Source organism: Phaethon aethereus, assembly GCF_964289735.1.
Source record: "Phaethon aethereus genome assembly, chromosome: 5".
Lineage (NCBI taxonomy): Eukaryota > Metazoa > Chordata > Aves > Phaethontiformes > Phaethontidae > Phaethon > Phaethon aethereus.
The window spans coordinates 62,952,250-62,970,277 of NC_138579.1; the positions used below are offsets into that span (position 1 = coordinate 62,952,250).

The window sequence follows — 18,028 nt, forward strand, 5'->3', positions numbered from 1 at the left end:
GGGGCGTATTTTCTTCGGCAAGCAGCTGAAGTATTTTTGGCTACCAGTGGAAGAAGGACTATTCTTAAGACGATTGTAAGGCATACTGCAACCCTGTTATATAGTATCACTTTATTTTTAGTTGTCTAAACCTGATATATCCTCATGCACATAAGCTTACGAATATCTCATTAGAGCTACCCCAATATATTCTTATACCTTCCCAAAGGCTATAAAGACAACTTTGCTATCAGGATAGGCCCAATCAACAGGAACTAAAACCTCTTACTATTACAAGTATTTTTCCATCTAGTCTGTATTACCAAAATAATATTGAAAACTTAGGGCAGAAAGGACAAATATTCCCAAAATGCCGTTTAAGTACAATTGTCACTAACAAACATGCCACTTTTACAGGCTATTCCCCTGCCGACTGAACAGCAACTACAGATACACTGTCTCTGAATATCAGAAATAACTCTACCAACCTGTTCTGACACAGTTTGTTCCTCTTGGTAGCTGCAGGCTGAGGCCAGACAACATGTGCGATGCCCACACTAATTGGCTGAGGGGCAGACAAGGTTATCTGATGTGTTAAAAGAGGCTGCGGTATCATTGAGTTGTAATGGGTGCCCTGGGTAATCATCTTCCTGAGGAAAAATAAAGGAAGTTTTAAACTGCAAGTCATTTGCATCGCGTCTGTAGTTCTTGTTAAACCAAAGCCATTAGGGTATTGCACAAAAATAGGTGGACTTACCCCCAGTCTCCAAGCCTCTGTGGGCCAGCCACAGGATCAGAGGCCAGAGATGTAGCAGGAGCTGCCACTGGCGCTACTTGATGCCATGCAGGAACCAGAATTTGCTGGGTCTGATTCGACCATGTCTGTTGTGAAGCAGAGTAGATATCATGACACAGGGAACGACTGAATTTACATTAGCACAAGACAGAAAAGAGACTGCCACAGAACTCTACAGGGCAAAAATATTTACTAACTAATAATGAAACAAGTAAGATTTTTACTTTGAGGTAAGCCAACCTGAGAAAGGATTCCTGCTCGAATCTGTAGTGGCTGAATTGCGTGGGCTTGGGTCACCAACGGAACTGCATTATCCACCCTCAGGGAGAAAGTGGTGGGTTTACTATGGTTTGTAGGAATTCCTATCAGGGAGAAAAACACATACCCAAGCTTTAAGCAAAACAGCAGTCTTCCATGTATCTTCTGAGCAAAATGCAAACATAAAGGACAATTTCATAACTTTTTACTATCTTTTTTTGATGTGTTTAGGATCTAACTCCATAACTTAGACTTTCAAGCCAAATACATCAACACCTAAAAAATTTTTGTGCCATTAGTTATGTGCACAAATATTTGATGCTGTAATTTCCAGAAAGAACTGCCAATAACAACTATTTGGATACAGACTACTAGAAAGCGGAATGACTTTGGCAGAAAGTTCTGCAAAGCTAAGCATTTACTCTTTATCACAGATTACACTAAAAGTATTTGAAAGGAAGCAGACAAAAGTAAGCAGAACTGAGTTTCAAAGCTTCTCACAACTGACTCCTGCACACCTCACGCTCTGTATTTTCAGCTTGCTGAAACCCATTCCTCTTAGTTTTTATGGCTGGCAGTGCCATGTGTATAATGCCCCTATTTGTTGCCATCTTTTTTGTGGGAAACATTGTTAGATTTTCTGTGTATGCCATCAAATATTTGCAGTAGAATCCATCATCCTTTTCCTCCCTTCATCAAAATAATGCAAACCGTAGCACGCTTGGAATATTACCACAAGAGCAAAATAAGAAAAAGATGCATCTCGTGCTCTGTATAGATTTCATTTTTGTCACAGGAAACTAACAGACATATAGTAATGTTGCATGTTTACTACTAATAATAATTTTTGACATAATAATGTTAAACTAAAATGGAAGAGGAATTTTTTTCAACAGATATTGCAACAGAACCGCTATGCTGGAAGAAAATTCTGTCTAGGCAAATATACTAATTTCACCTTCCAACACCACTTTGTGTCTTGTGCTTTAGTCAAAGACAAAGCAAAGGATGTTCAGAGGTAACTACTAAAGAACTACTAAAGATTAAAAGTGTGGTTTTTTTTTTTTAATCTTTATTATAAAGGATGAAAGAAAATCTCCATCTACTGTAATTCTCTCATGTCAGAACACAATATTATGTTATAACCATGCAGTCCAAAGCTTTTAATTTTGAAACGCTGTTGACTAATTTTTTCCACACAGCAACATCTTAACTATGCCAGAAATAGCGAGCTTTAGCACTTCAGATATTCGACAGAGCAGCCAAACAGGGAAACCTTGAAGCAGTGCCAGATACCATTAATATCCCTTTCCCTCTGTGCCAGCAACTCGTCACCTATGTGATGAAAACAATATATCCCCTTCATTCAAGCTGTAGCAGAATTTAAATTTGGAAATTTATCATCACACTAAGAATACAGTATACAGATCACAGCTAAAGTATTTGCCTGCACTGTTTCCTTTTCTATAAACAATTTATTCATCTGGGTATAATAAAAACAGTAGGGTTTTTAAATTATGGAATATGTCATTGTGCAAAGCATATATACAATTTAAATAAACACTTAACCATACTAAGTACTCAGAAGGAAATCTTTGTGAAGCTATGCATTTAGCTCATACAGCCTCTCACACTCTGCATGGTGAATACTCAGCACTTTCATGAGTTTCTGGAACCCAAGATAGATGCAGCAGACACAAATAACGTTACTGATAAAGTCTGCTGTATCTCTCTTTATCTAAAGAGATAAAGACTTCCTGGGCTCTAAGTTTAGGTTAAAAGTGTTTTGGGGTTTTTTTTTTCCCCAGAGTGAATCTAGTGTGTATTCTAGAACTTCAAAATGCAGAGGGAGAACTAAGGAGGAATTTGAAAGTATGTCTTAAAAAAACCCTACTTCCTATAAACTCCATAATCTCAAGATCTGATCTCAACATGAAGCTAAACATCACCAAGACAGATGAACTGCACCTTTGGAGATGAAGACCATAATCAAGCTAACTTAATAAGCAAACAATCTAAACTACCTTTCCCTTTCCATAAATTACTATTACTAGGATAAGAAAGACTGTTTTTCATCAGTTCTTCTCTGATCAGTCCATTATAAACAGAAAAACCAAGTTTTGCTTGGTATGTTCTGAGATCTAAATGAGGTTTTAAAGACTTCTCCAAAAAAGAAGACATACATTTGCATGATGCAAATACATTTGTTTAGGGAAGCTGAGGTCAACTGCGTTACCATGTGTCTTTCTAGAGATGCATATGGTTATTTGGTCATTTTCTACACTGCACAAATATTCTATGCTAGCATTTGCATCTCTCAGTCTTCCAAATGATTCTGAGACTTGAACACTTAGCCAATTATTTCTTTAAATAAAAACAAAATTGTATGCTTAAATCAATCTTATCCTTTATAATACAGGAGAGTTCAGCCAAGCTGCCCTTTGCTCCTCACAGCATGATGCAATAAAAATTCTCAAAGATTTAGTTATGTGGTTGTCAGCCATCAGGAAGCTGCAGCAGTTCTATCTAGCTGTCCTGTTCATCATAACCCTAGGACAGTAAATGTGACACTGTTTACATAGGGCATCTACATCCTTATAAGAAGTCCCAAGTTTCCAGATGTTTTCTTAAACATTCACTTGGAAGTCCAGTTAAAAAAAAAAAAACAACACAAAACTTCATTATCCAGACAGATTTATCACAAAAACTGTTATTATTTTCTTATCCTTATCCTTATCCCTAGGATACCCTAGGGATGGGGCTGGGGGGAAGGCAACCTCCTCCCCACACCAAACCAACAAACCCCAACACATACAACCACCAAAAAAGAAACAAAAAAACACACCACCAAAAAAAATCCACCACAAACACTGATATTCCCTTCATCTTTCTTGCTTCCTCTCAAATTTTATTTCAGAATACCCTCCCTTCTTGCTTCAGCTTTCACATTGTGTCCCTCTATTTTATCCAAGAGATACACATGTATACCTGTACATGTACATGTGTGTGTGAGCATGCTATATGAAGATGGGCTCTGGAGTACTTAGATCATTTTCTGCAGATGCCGATCTGCTATTTCTTTCAGAAAGGTGCGGCGTATCTGTATCTGACTCATGCTAATTTTTTAATTACATAATTAAGCACTTTTAGATATATATAGCTTAAGTGGCTATAACGGAAAACTCAAATACTGCTGACAGACAGTAATGCTCATATTTTATGAATTGTAACAATTACAGGTAAACATACCTTGAATAGTTGGAGGACATATAATCAATGCCTGTTGGAAAACATCACTGCAACCAAACTGAGCAGTTCCTGCCTGCAGCGGTATCCCTTGGTGCAAAACTGAATGGGCAGATGCAGTTAATGCCTGTGGGAACAGATTCAATACAGGCAACATTATAACTGCGAATCGCACTTTCTCACACACTCGTCCCGCCGGCTTATGTAATAAACAACTAAAATAACCTATAAAAATTAAAATTTCAAACACATTTCACAGGACACGATCCCGGTCGGCCACTGGAGGGCATTACAACACAGCACTGCTTTGCCATGGCAACGCCAGTCTAGCGTCATTCTGAAACACTGAGTTCTAAACGGTTTAAGAAAACACTGGGGAAAAATGAGAGTAAAAGAGAGAAGATTTTGTCACTTAACAGATGTTAATTATGAAATTAACATTTTTAATTATGAAGTTAAGAAACTGCATTAACTGAATTTATGATTTTTTTTAAAAAAAGAAGTTTTTACCTGACTTCTTACTGGACCAATTTTGGTAAAGCTCGCAGTCAGATTAGCTGCACTGCCTGAGGCAACTGGTCTCATAAGGGATGTCTTATTGCAATTACTTAAGTCGTACAAATTTGATCTGCATTTGCAAATATCCATGATATGAAAACAGGACTTCACTCTATCAAAACCAGAAAATGAGTTGCTTTAATTAGAATTTCATGTTGTTAAACATATAAAACAATTCCCCAGAACAAGGTAAAAAAAATAGTTCAAAGCCCACATTTCCCAGTTTCACAGAATGGGATCATACACGGAAGTTGAAAAAAAGAAATACTGCTATTACCATGTTCATGTCAAGCCTTTGTAATGTATATTTTAAAATACTGCTATGTCCTGCTCCTTGCACCTAACACCACTTTGTAACAACCGCGTACAAGCAGAAAGGATAGTAAACTAAATGGATGGAAAGCTCTTTCTTTCAGGGAAATGCTTGCACTTCGGGAAATCCACAGTGAAATACACAATTCCAGAACCGCACAAAAACTTTCAATATATTCCACATTAACCAATGCATAAAAGAAGGTATCCAAGACATTCATCTCAAGAGGAAATGCCTACCCCAGCTCTCAATGACTGACAGGAACTAAGGCTCTTCATACTTCTAGAAATCAAGCCCAAGTTTCTGCAGTGTTGGAATTTTAACAACCAGCCATAAAAATGGTAACTTAAAAATCTATTGCTCTAAATGTTATTTTTCAGAAAACAAACATAGTTATTGACCAAGTCAATGGATCTAATATTGCAAGCACTGGAAAGAATTCTCTAAGATGTTACAAAAATTACAAAAGATTTTTCTGATAGCAGAAGAAACACTATTATACACATGAATCACTACAATGGAGATTTAAAAAAATAATTTTTATATGTTACGTACTGGTTGCTATGAGGAAAATCAAGGAGGTGTTTCATGGTAACAAAAGAATGGTTCAGGGTCTCGGCTGGGGTGATTCTTAAATCAGCATCGATCAGCAACATTTTCTTCAACAGACTGACAAATTCTCTCCTATCTGCCTTCTCTGCCAACAGGTCACTTCCTTCCAAATCCATCACCATGTTCACCTGGCATCGAACAAAAGAGTCAGATAGAAGACATGCATATTGGTTTAACTCTTTCTGTTATTACTCTCTGCTATAAAATACTATTATTCAATGATTTTATCATGTGGGGCATGGTGAATTTGCTAGCTTATCCCAGTACAGTTGGCTTGGAATTGGTGTGTTTTTTCTGCACACACACTACTCCCCTTGCATCCATCCCAACTAAAAACTCCTGAAGGCTTTATTCCAGTTTGGGACTGGGAATTTTAAAAGTAAGATTTGGGATAAAGATCTCTATATGGTCTAACTTGAACCACAGAGGTAATCTTCAAAAAAGAATTTCGAACATGGATTAATGCCAATCTTGCAAAAAGATTTGATTGTCTTTCCAGGATATGGAAGAGAATAAAGTTTTCCTTTTGTTATTGACTAGGGGGTTATAAAGCCAGAGAAAAGTGAGGGAACCATTAATTTTTTTTTTTTTAAAGGGAAAAAAATAATTATACTGAGAATTATGTTGTTAAGATAGCAGAATTATACTGGAAATTATATAATTAAGATAGCAGGATCCATACGAGTTTGGTTTTTTTACCCAGAATGGCAAGAGAACGTATACATTATACATAAAATTAAAGGCTTCCCCCACCACAAGGACAAGTATTATTGTTCAGCATTATCAACAACAAAGAAGATCTTTATAAAAAGCCCAAACGCCTGACATAACTAGACTTTTTCCTCAGAACAACATATACGAAGAAGAATGGATATGACTGATATACAGTAAAAAATATTCTAATAGATGTTTATTTCAAACTAGTAAAATGTTTTAAAATCACACATTCCTTTCACAAAGGAATAATGCTTTAATACTCACATGCACTATATCATCCAAACTGTTGAAAATATACTTTCTGGCCTCTTTAGACTTCATACCTGTCTCTGCCTCATGCTCTTCCAATGTCTCAAAAAAGAAAAAGAAAGCTGAGTTTAGAAGTTGACAATAAAGGACGCTTACAGCTACAAAGTAACTTTAAATATTTATTGGCCTAAAAAAATCCTCTTAAAAAAAAATTGGTATTTTAATTGTATATTTGCTTTGCTGACTACTTTCATTTTCTAAACTGAAATACAAAAACTACTGAATTTCACGTCTGAGTGATCACAGTACTGGATTGCAATAGATGGTTCGTAAATCACACAGGAAGTGCTGAAAGTCTAGCAAAAAGTTGTTTAACGAAACTCTCTCGTGTGCTTGTATTTTTATATATCACAGGTCTTCTATTACTCGTATTTTACACATTTCCTCAAACTCAGACCTTTAACTCTAAACAGCAGCAACATCACTGGAAAAAAAACAAAACAAAACAAACAAACAAAAAAAAACCCCAAACAAACAACAACAACAACAACACAAAAAAAAAACCCACAAAAAAACAGGCAGACTCTGTTCAATTCCTCTTTGCTTTCTCTTTTCATTATTTTTATACTTTTATTCCTTCACATACACAACAGTTGGTACAAGTACTTTAAATATTGAAGTATGAAATAAAACAATTCAATCCTAGAGAATGAAGGTGATTGCCCATCAGTGACTTATGAGCTGGAATACCACTTTCTGTTACAATTTCCTTCCTTCAACACAGACAGCACCAGTAGGCAAGTCTGTGTTGCAGGAGGCGAGGCAGGACTGCAAGGCAAAAAAAAAATTTAACATACAGATTACAGGAAAGTTTCCAAAATTAAACTTTGACAAATACTGCAAGTAATGACCAGTGGTCTATACCAAAACTCCTTTCGTCCCCCAAAACAGGATTTAGCCTGACACAAGAGAATTAACCTCTACAAGGTACCAGCTTCTGAAAATGGGGAGAGCCGTTTGCATCAAGATCCCATTTACGTCCTCCAACACGGAGAAGCCAGGTGTAAACCACCACCTCATGATCAACCGCCCAAAAAAAACAGAAAAGAAAATGGGAATAATCAGGACGGTGTAATCGGAGAATCCTTACATAACCCGACCCAGCAGCATTACGGCAAGGCAGCACCGGCCCCCGCCGCTCGGCCTAGCGCGCACGCCGGGGATTTACCAAGTTACTGTGGACTGTTAACGCAACTTGTGCTTTGAGCTCGTCAGCTGTTTGTTACCGCAGAAGTTTTATGGTAACTGTAACCGTTTCCTGACTCCCCCATTCCTCTGTAAATCTGGTGAAGCGGCGCCATGAAGTAGTACAATTCAAAAAAAAAAAGCAAATGTTTGCATAGGAAGTCGAAGCTCTGCTTATGGCCAGCGTGCAATAATGTTGCTTAGAGAGAAGCAAGGTGTGCGGACCACACAACTGTATTTTTAAATCGTTGTCTGCTTTCACTGTATCACAGCTTTCGGCCAACAAAGACTGTTTTAGCATGAGATCTGAAGGAAATGAGTTGTGCACAGTCATATTATTTCTTAATCCCCTTTCTCCGAGGAACCTCTGGTCCTGAAGCCAGTTTTGAACAAATTTTGTCAGAGCAGCTTCGGCCTCGGAGACAAATTCTTTAAAGCAAACTGAAAAGCAGTGACCGAGCAAGAGGAAAAAAAAAAAAAAATCATTTAGTACCTCTGGAGATACACGGCTTAATCGGAATTCAATGCTCTCTCCCCACCTGGCACCCGCGCGCCGGCCGCCCAGCCACCACGCAGCCGGGCAGCTGCAGCAGACCTGCCTCTGGGCCAGCGGCGGGCAGGAAACGCGGGCACGAGCTCCGAGAGCCAGTTTTGGGGAACGGGAAAAGTGGGAGAGATACAGAGCAGGGACTGATAAAAATCGCAGCGAGGTGTGGAAGGGAGCTAACAATATCATAGTGGATCTTGGCATCTCTGGCTTCTCTGCTCACAAAATAATATACTATTTTCTGCTATATTATACTGTTTACCTTTAATCTCCAACTAGAATATGGTGCATCCGTTTCTCTACAGAAAAATCTTGCCGTTTTCGTTCCCATGCTTAACAACTGCTCCCCTGGCAAACCTTGAGTCTGTGAAATGTAACGAATCTGAGGAATAAAAAAAAAAAAAAAAGCAATTATAGGAAATAATTTCCCTCTGATTTTCAAAATCTGATCCACACAGTTTAAAACTTGTCATTTCATTTAAAAAATGGCAAAACGAACCACCCTCAGAGCACCACAGTTCAACAACTACATCTTACATAGGAGAGAAACCTAACACTGGGCACTTGATACTGCTCTCTCCATCTCCCAGAGAAAGTCATACATAAACAAACCTCTGAAGTGACCTATATAAGCAAGCTTTTAAAGTTCGGTCACAGAAATGAGGAGCTGGGGAGAGTGGCTGTCATTACCGCCTCAAATGTAATATTTTCATTCTAAACAGGCAAGTTAGTAGGAGCGCTTTGCTTGCACACAGAAGCTTCACGGGGTTTTTTTGCATACTTTCATTACACAACGCTATAAAAATCCTTCCTGTTCGCTGTTTCCAGTGTATCAGTTTTTTACATGTCTGACACACCTGCATTTCAAGCAAATGTTCCACTTGGAAAGGGCAGTGCACGTACAATCCCAAGGCATCCAGCAAAAGACACTGTCTTTGTCTCAGAAAATCTGCTACTGAATGCGATGGGAATGGACTAGCCTTATGCCTGAAATGCTCAGATGCTCTTTTCCACTGAAATTATTAACATGCATTCATTTTAGAAGATAATTTACTATGCATTTTTCATTACCTTTCTTATCATTGATGATACAAAGTATTACCTAAAATAGGTAAGATTCAAGGCTTCATCAGAAACCTCCTGAAACAACACGTTATGACGTGGTTTTAATTACTGTGCATGCAACGTTAACTCACTGTACAAGGGGGGAGTTATCCCAGAACTAAATACTTCTTTAAAAATTTTAAAAAACCCTTCAAGAAAGATGAATTGGAGGTATAATCGGCAATAATTGAAAACTGAGCTTGTTGCAAGTTGGGATGGAGGCAGTAGGGATTCCAGCAGCCAGGGCTCAAGGTCTGAGGGGAGCGAGGGCTGAAGGGCATTGGGCAGGGTCCCAGAGGGGCTGCTGGTGTGGGCCATCCCCTGGAAAAGGTGGAGCAGCCAGGGAAAAAGAGAGAATGGAAGAAAAAAATCAAAAGGAGAGCGCGGTGAAATGCACCGAACCAGAAACTGGGAGGTAAGATTAATTCAAGGGAAGACAGAAGACTCGAGAGCTAGGAGCACCTGAGAGGAGAAAAACTGATGGGCAGTAGAGAGGAAAGGTACATGCGAGGCTTCTGCTCAAAAATAAGTGACAGACCAAAGTGGGCAGGAACTAAACGCAATGCTGCCAACTTTTGGTGTTTGGCATCCTCCATAACTGCCTCCATCAGGGAGTAAAGAGAATTCCACTCTGACCAGAAATGTTTCTAGATCATTTACTTGTTTTTTAAAGTCTTAGAAATTAGCAGGGAAAAGACAATGCACCAATTAAAAAATTTAGCAGTTAAGCACCTGTGCCTGTTTTTAATGATTATTAAAGCTCAGAAGACATGGCTATTTTCCACTGAGAAGTACAGCTGTTACTGGATGTAATCACAAATTAATATACCAACTAAGAACTTCCTTTCAAGGGCTAGCATGTTGGTTGCCACATACCAGGGAGACAGAGGGAAATGCTGCACAAAGCCCCTGTCCGTTTGTTTACTCAGGGACACACACCATGTAGCAGGAGGAAACGAATTTCCTTGGGAGCCATCTCCTACGACTGCTGTACTCATGTACACTGAGGAAAACCCTGAATCAAATTTCTCTGAAGCAAGTTTTGCAGACCTGCTTGAGCACAATGACAAGCCTGACTAAAGTAAGGTAATTCCTGCTGGTGCAGAGGAGGTTACAGCTCCTCTTCCACCACAACTTCTCCAACACAAGGAGCAGACAAGTTGCTAGACCAGTTATTAACTGATGCTTCCAGCAACTTGAATGGTATGTCTGTTTTTAACTAAATGTCTTAAATTCAGTATTCGCTTGTAAAGCAAGCAGAAAATCTTATGGGCATCAAGAGTAATCCCTAATCCATGTAGTCCTTTGCATGAAGTACAGCATCTTGGAAGGTGGCTGCTATTGGTGACAATGGTGTTTACTTGCACTGTCCGGCAGCACCTAGAGGTCGAGCCATGCTGGCCCTGGGCCTACAACAGCAAGAAACAAGTGAGAGGAATATGCTGTTGTAAGGACCCGGCCGTTTAAAACTGAGACAAGATGAGCCAACGAGCATTATAGAAACAGGTGCTCCGCGCACCATACTGAACTGCCTTCGTCTGCCTTCATCTGCCTGGGTTTCATACACAACAAGACGGCTGTGGAGCAGAGGAGGAAAGAAGGTCTTTTCTTCTGAAATGAGACTGCATATTATTCTGAAAAAACATCTTCATAATGACAAGATTGAGCTTTATGCTGCTACCGCTCTCTGTACACAGTTCTCACAGTTATGTACGCCCGTTGGCACATGTTGATTAACAGTCTGGGCTGCTGCCGTCATGACGAATCACAAGTTAATTTGAGGAAAGAATCAGGACACAAGGCAGCATATTCCACAATTCAAACGCCTACTTCATCATAAGTGACTGAGGATGTGGTCCAAAGCCACTTCTGCATCCAGAAGTGGCATCGGCCTATATGTGGGATCATGATCAGAAGACCAGAAACTGGATTTACAGGTCCTTTCTCACCCACAGTGGCATCCCTTTTAACAGCTATTTACAGCAGTACGAGGTTCAAAAGTGGAAGTAGTCCTGGAAATTTTGGCTTGCTTTTTTTTTTTTTTTTTGGCGAGTCCAGATCTTCTCCTGCATTTTCTTTCAAAATAAGAGGTAAATAAATTTGCCAAGTTCTTGGAAAGTTTTGAGACAATATTAAATATTCTTTCGAAAAAACAAACGCCTTCACTTTTTCCTTAAAGAACATAGTGAATTATATGGCTGTTGTTACGTCTTTCATTCTCCATTTTAACAGCACTACCCTGCATAAAGGTCTTCTAAATGTTAGTCAAGGCACTAACCCATGTTCCACTCATAGCTCAGTTCCCACCCATGAAACACTGAACTTCATGTAAATGAAGTAAACTGAAATATGAAACGTTACCAAAATCAACACAAAATCAATATATCCCCTGACACTGGTTTTAACAAAAGGATTTTTAGAAATGTAGGTCAGCTCTGTTAAGCACAGGGAGCCAAAAGCCCACTGCATGAAGATCAGGATTTGAATAACCTGAACAACATGTTGGAGGAACTGCCCCTAAACTGAATGTTGAATCAGGGACGTAGAAGTTAGTAACAAGTCAGTGCTGTCACATCTGGGATTTTCAGGAGCTTTCTTCACTTTCAAGGTTCAAAAACAGATGGGGAAAGTCACAATTCTGATTATGCTCCTTCCAAATGCCCACGTTTTCTAGAAAATGAAAGACGTCTCTTATTCTAAGTGTTCTAAATGGAAAATGTCCTACATCTTTCATTAGAAACAACTTTTTTTTAAAGTCAGCTCACTAACGCCAAAGATGTCAGTAGTTGAAAACTCCAACAAAGCAAAGGCACAGCCTCAACAGCTTCAAGCTTTACCACTGCATATATACAGCATTACTGCGACAGTTTATTCTCGTTCCTCGTGAACTATAGGCTCTCAAATCTCTCAGCTATGCTGGGTTTCCAGAAAGCACCAGGAAGCATTCAGACAGAAACTAATCCTGACATCTGAACAGACATTCCAGAGTCAACCCTGTTCATGGCAAGCAAAAGAGAGATTACAATGCAGTGACAGTGGCGACAAAGTTTGCCTTCCATTGGAAAAAGCAGCTTCAATACTAACGGGGCGGGGGGGGACGCAAAAGAAAAGGACAAATTGAACTTTAGTTCTGAAAAGCAGCACAATATACAGTTTGGTCTAGAAACAGGATTCATGTTTCTAGGACAATCAGTAAGACTAAATTAAAAACATTGAACAGACTTGAAGAAATACTACTTAATAGGGGATGTTATTAACATTTGCAATCCTGGAATTAATGATCTGAAATTCTTAAGTTGCAGACAGTGTGCATATGCTTGTGAAATTTATTCTACTACCTGGTCATATTCCAGTGCTCCTGGGTACAGTGGCCATCCAAGAAACAGCTCTGCAATCACACACCCTAACGACCACATGTCTATGGCTTCACAAAACGGCAATCCCAGTATGATCTCTGGTGCTCTGCAAATTAAACATGGTTACTGAATTTTTTCCTTCGGGAATAAAGGTAATTCAACAATCCAACATGACAAGAAAAAAAACCAGAATCTGTTATTTGAAAACACAGACTAATTATTTCAATAAAATCATAACGTCAGAAATTGCGTTTTTCTTTGTCTAGATAAAATGTGATAAAATTTTACAGCGCTCAGATTTTTTTTTTCCCACAAGTATCAGCTTGCTATGTACATGCAAATAATCAATATGCCTGAAAACCAGGATGTCACTAATTCAACATTTTTGCCTTTCCTTTGGTGTGTCCCAAATGATTTGTCCACTCAATGTCATATGCCTCTGACTACATTCTAAATGTAATACAGTCATTTATCTCAAAAACAAACCAAAAGTTTTATCTGAAAATCCACTTGCCTACTTCCCAAGTGGACAGTACAATTAAAGTTATTTAAAATATCAATTTAATTACATAACTGCAAATCCCTTAATGCACTCAAATCAGTTCAATGTGATCAATTTTTAAATCACTTAAATGAAAAAGTTGCACTTGCTAAAGAGACCACGTCTTATTTCTCACCTAAAACAAAAGTGAATTATTTAACCAACGGCATTTCAATTTTTTTCCGTACTCAAGAACCAGAAAAAATGGTATTGACACAGTGGCTAAAGGGGCTGTTAACATTTCTGTTCATATGGAACAAAACTCAAGTATTTCACAGATATCCATTTTAATTGCATTTGTTCTTTTTAAACCTTCCCTCCCAGTTCATTCAAAAGAAATTACTATATATCTGCTTGCTAATCTAGGAAGAGGCCTGGAGACATAAACTGTTATTTAAAGCATCACACTATAAAGTGATTTACTTTTGAAACGGACAATCTGTTGTTAGCTTAACATGCCACAGAACAGTAGGAAGGTGGTTAAACCTGAACAGGGTAATTCCCATTACAGCTGGGCAGAACCGTGGCGTTCAGCTGACCAGGTAAGATGCTAGTGGGGAAAACTGCAGTTTCTCACCTGTGTAAAAGCTTAAAAATCTTAACACTTCAGCACATACTGGTGTATCATACTGACATTCCACATACAAAACAGAATCTCTGACCATAGTAAATTCCTACGTATCTCATTTATCTTCTCCTCTGACATATACCTTTATCAAAACAGTCTTTAATTCACCAAAATGTACTGACTTGGGAACAAATTCCTACTTTCATGCTACATTGAGACAGAGAAGCTATTTTTTATACAGTAGACCAAGAGCTCAATCATCTCCATCCCTTTTCACAAAGAGTAGTTGGCAGAAGCTGTATGTAGACATACTCCAAGCTCAAGGATGCATGTCCACCACCAGGGAAGGACTCCCAAACACTCTGCCCCGTTCCTGTCCAGTGAAGCCACCCGGGCTTCTGCTATGGGGAAAATCCGAGACTTTCCACAGATAAGAAAGTCTACAGGACAGGATATTCAGTTAAATATTTATGCACTTTCCGCTCATGCCAGAGCTTCAGTTCTTCTCATCCTTGTCACAAACTGTTTCGGATGCGATTATATGAAGGATAAATCTTGTCACACTGGCAGTGAAACTGGAGAGGCTCAGTTTTCCACTGCCTTCAAAGATTTGGTTACAATAAACTCCTGGGGATCAAACATAACGTATTTTTGTAATGCGGGATCATGACACTGCAGTAAGTATTAGCTAGTTTTGTTATCTGAGAAATAAATCTAATATATCTAGATGCCACAAGACTAGAAATAGCAGTGAGAAACATCTGCCTTCAGCCGCTGGCTGGGTGCCAGCCTGCACACGGTTGTTACAGATCTCTGTTAAAATATGCTTCCTTTTGTTGTATTATGTTACAGCCCTGAATAGTTAATGAATATACACACAGCCTATGGATATAGGGGCTTTAGCAAATGCTTCTGCTAAAATAAGCTCTTTAAAACCTCTTACATTTACTCAACAGTTAATATGTGCACCATATAAAAATAGCCACAGTCGGTCGGTCTGTCGCTTGTGTCTTTCGAGGGATAGGACTGCAAATTGAAGGACGCTAAGGGTAGATATGATGACCAAAAAGAAGAGAACATTTACTGTATTTCAAAATATAGTAATCTGTCAGTTTTTCATGGGTACCAAGAAATTCTGAGATACCAATAAAAGCGCTAACAAGTCTAAGGAAAAGGGACATATTTAAGGAAAGGCAAGACCGGTGCTCCGCACCTCCCAACACCTGACCTACCATCCAGAAAGGAAGAGGAAATAAATGTGCTTCCAAGCAGGGCTACCCACACCATACTACAGTACAGTGAACAACAACCATTTTCAGGCTAGTTTGAAGTGAGGAAGAATAAGAGCTGCTGCTCCACAGAAATGTCAAGTTTGCTGTTCTTCAGGTGCAACTTCTCCTACCACGGCCTCATGTTGGTCCTTCAAATGCAGCAACTCTCCCACAGCAGACAACGTTACAGAACTTGTACTGGGTTTGATTATGTTTTGATTGGTCTTAACCAGCTCAAACATTTTTGATAAACAGTTTGTTAATTTCGTGCTCAAAAGCACCTTTTCCTTTCCCTCCTTCTTTTAGACTTCCAATTAAAATCTATTTGGACAATTGGGGGGGAAAGGGTTAAAGAGGAGGGAGTCATTCTTCAGTTTTTCAAGATGACCCACAGTTCTTTTTTCATAGAAGAAATATTTTTACATACAGCTTAAAATGAAGGTATTCCCTCCCTAACTACAACCATAGACATTAAGTGGCAGGAATTCCACCTGTCCCAAGACAGTCGCTTTAACATCAGATTCCTCAAAAAAGACTGTAACTTAGGACTTCTCTCTCTCAAAACAATACACACACATGCTACTGCTTGGTATCTACTGCAGAAGAAAAGATGCTTAGTACACCAGAAGCTACTGCAGTCCCCAACTTAGTAAATAGCATCTGTTTTGCTACGCCAGGCCATCAACAAGGAAAACACAAGAATTTTCTAATCTTAAGGATACCATATCTTATTTAAATGTACTTAAATGAAATTAAAAGCAAGATTTTACATCTATTTCCTCCTTATCAATGTAAATTCCTTATCAATGTTAATTAAACATTAACCAAAAACATTAGCAGAAAATGCCATTTACAATTTGAAATGCAATATTACTACCCTGGAAAGATTCGCTTTATTAAGTAACAATTCCTAGATTAACAGCTCTGAAATCCTCCTGTCTCACTTAGCACAGCTCAATTCAACTCTCTTGAAGCAGACTTTGCAATTGGAAATATCTAAAAAGATTAAAGATGCAAGTGAATATTTGCTTCAGCTGCTTGTTTGGGTAGTCACATTTATGTTTATTACATCACAGGCCTCAAATATACATATTATTCCATAGGGTTTTGTAAGCTTATGAAGAAAGAAACCACAAAATTTGTTCTGTTAACTTACTTAAAGGTCAGAACATTTCATAAAATAATTTAGCTTTAGCATGTTAGCCAGCTTTTAGCCAGCTTAAAATCAAGCAACAAAATAAGCACGTTTGAAGAGAAGTGAAATAATTCCTTGAGGGAGGGTTAAAAAAAACCAAACAAACAAACAAGCAAAGAACTACACAAAAATCAAAACAGAGAAATTCTTCTAACCTTTACACTAGGGGAACAACAAATAAAGAGCAAGAATTACCCATATTAAAAAAATAAGTCATGATAAAAACTGTAAGAAATCAACCCATTTCAACTGATGAATACCTTGAAGTCTTGGGTCAGAAATTCGATTTAGAACAGAAGTTAAATGAAAAAGCTAAAAACCAACAGTGTACATAGTAACAACTGAACAACAGCATAGAACAATAAAAACAGCAGCTTCCTGGAACTGCTAACTTTATGGAAAATTCTGTTGAATGCACAAATAATTTCTCAAATAAGTTCCCACTGAAGGTCCTATAACAATTACAGGTATTCCCCCACACATCAAGGAAATGAGATTAAAGACTGAGCAATTTTTATTTCTATTTCTCTTCTGGCAGTATGAAAGGGTCAATGTATCTACTGTCTACCACATACCATTGTTTTATTTATTGACCGCCAGGTTGCCACTCTTTAGATGACAGAAGAGTATATAAATAGCCTTCCTCCCCTCATGTCTCCCACTCCTTTCAACACATCCATGCAATTTCTTTCCAAGACCAAAACCTTCAGCCACCACCTATACCAACTTTCATGCCAGAAGGTGAAGTTAACGGTGCCATATGAGGAACACGGAGCTACTTCCTCTCCCCAGGTGCTACTGCCTACTTCAAAGATGCTGGACATTGGGAATGCTGGTATATCCTTGGCAGTGTTACCTCTTCATTACAGGTTCTGCAGTAACATTCCTTCCAAGCAGGCATATAAGCCATATCAAGCCATTTTGACTTTGCAATTTAAAACACACTGAATAAGAATTTTGGTACTGTCTCTCCATAGTTTTTTGCTTCTGTATATTCATATAGTTAAAGGTAAATGCAGACAGCATTTCTAGTATGAGTATGCAACACAAAATTTATACTCATAGAGGCCAAACATTACTACCCCTAATTACCACTATTCATTGCAACAATGTCTAATACTTCATCTGCTCAGGATACAGCACACTGTCATCATTATAACAAGTACTTATGCAAAGTAGTCATCAAAAGGGTAAGATGTTTATCTTTTTTTATTAACGACTTGTTCAAAGCCATCTTATGGATCAAAAGAACTCATATAAATGAATCCAATTTGCAAGAGAAAGTCAAAATGGATTACAAATCTGAGAATAACACTCTTCCCCCCACACTACCATTACTAGCATAACACAAGCATATACTTTATGAAAGAAATAACTAGATATGGGTTGTGAAATGTGCAGTTCTTCTAAAGACAGGAGGTCGAAGAGAAAGATCAGAGACAGTGAAGAAGTTAATGAGAGATAGTAATGGGC

General features: G+C 38.4%; 1 protein-coding gene across 2 annotated transcripts in view; it reads right to left on the reverse strand.

Moving 5' to 3' along the window:
- Nucleotides 1-18,028, reverse strand: part of HIPK3 (homeodomain interacting protein kinase 3) — a gene marked incomplete at both ends in the record, with an annotated part of 56,862 nt that overhangs the window by 8,445 nt on the left and 30,389 nt on the right. Inside the window, 9 exons of one of the 2 annotated variants that reach the window (XM_082001049.1) lie at nt 468-629; nt 737-861; nt 1,016-1,137; nt 4,283-4,406; nt 4,790-4,949; nt 5,706-5,890; nt 6,744-6,830; nt 8,783-8,902; nt 12,963-13,086. In XM_082001049.1, coding sequence (XP_081857175.1) covers nt 468-629; nt 737-861; nt 1,016-1,137; nt 4,283-4,406; nt 4,790-4,949; nt 5,706-5,890; nt 6,744-6,830; nt 8,783-8,902; nt 12,963-13,086 — 1,209 coding nt within the window. Of the gene's footprint in view, nt 1-427; nt 630-736; nt 862-1,015; nt 1,138-4,282; nt 4,407-4,789; nt 4,950-5,705; nt 5,891-6,743; nt 6,831-8,782; nt 8,903-12,962; nt 13,087-18,028 lie in introns of both variants that reach the window. The other variant, XM_082001048.1, reaches the window with a different exon arrangement.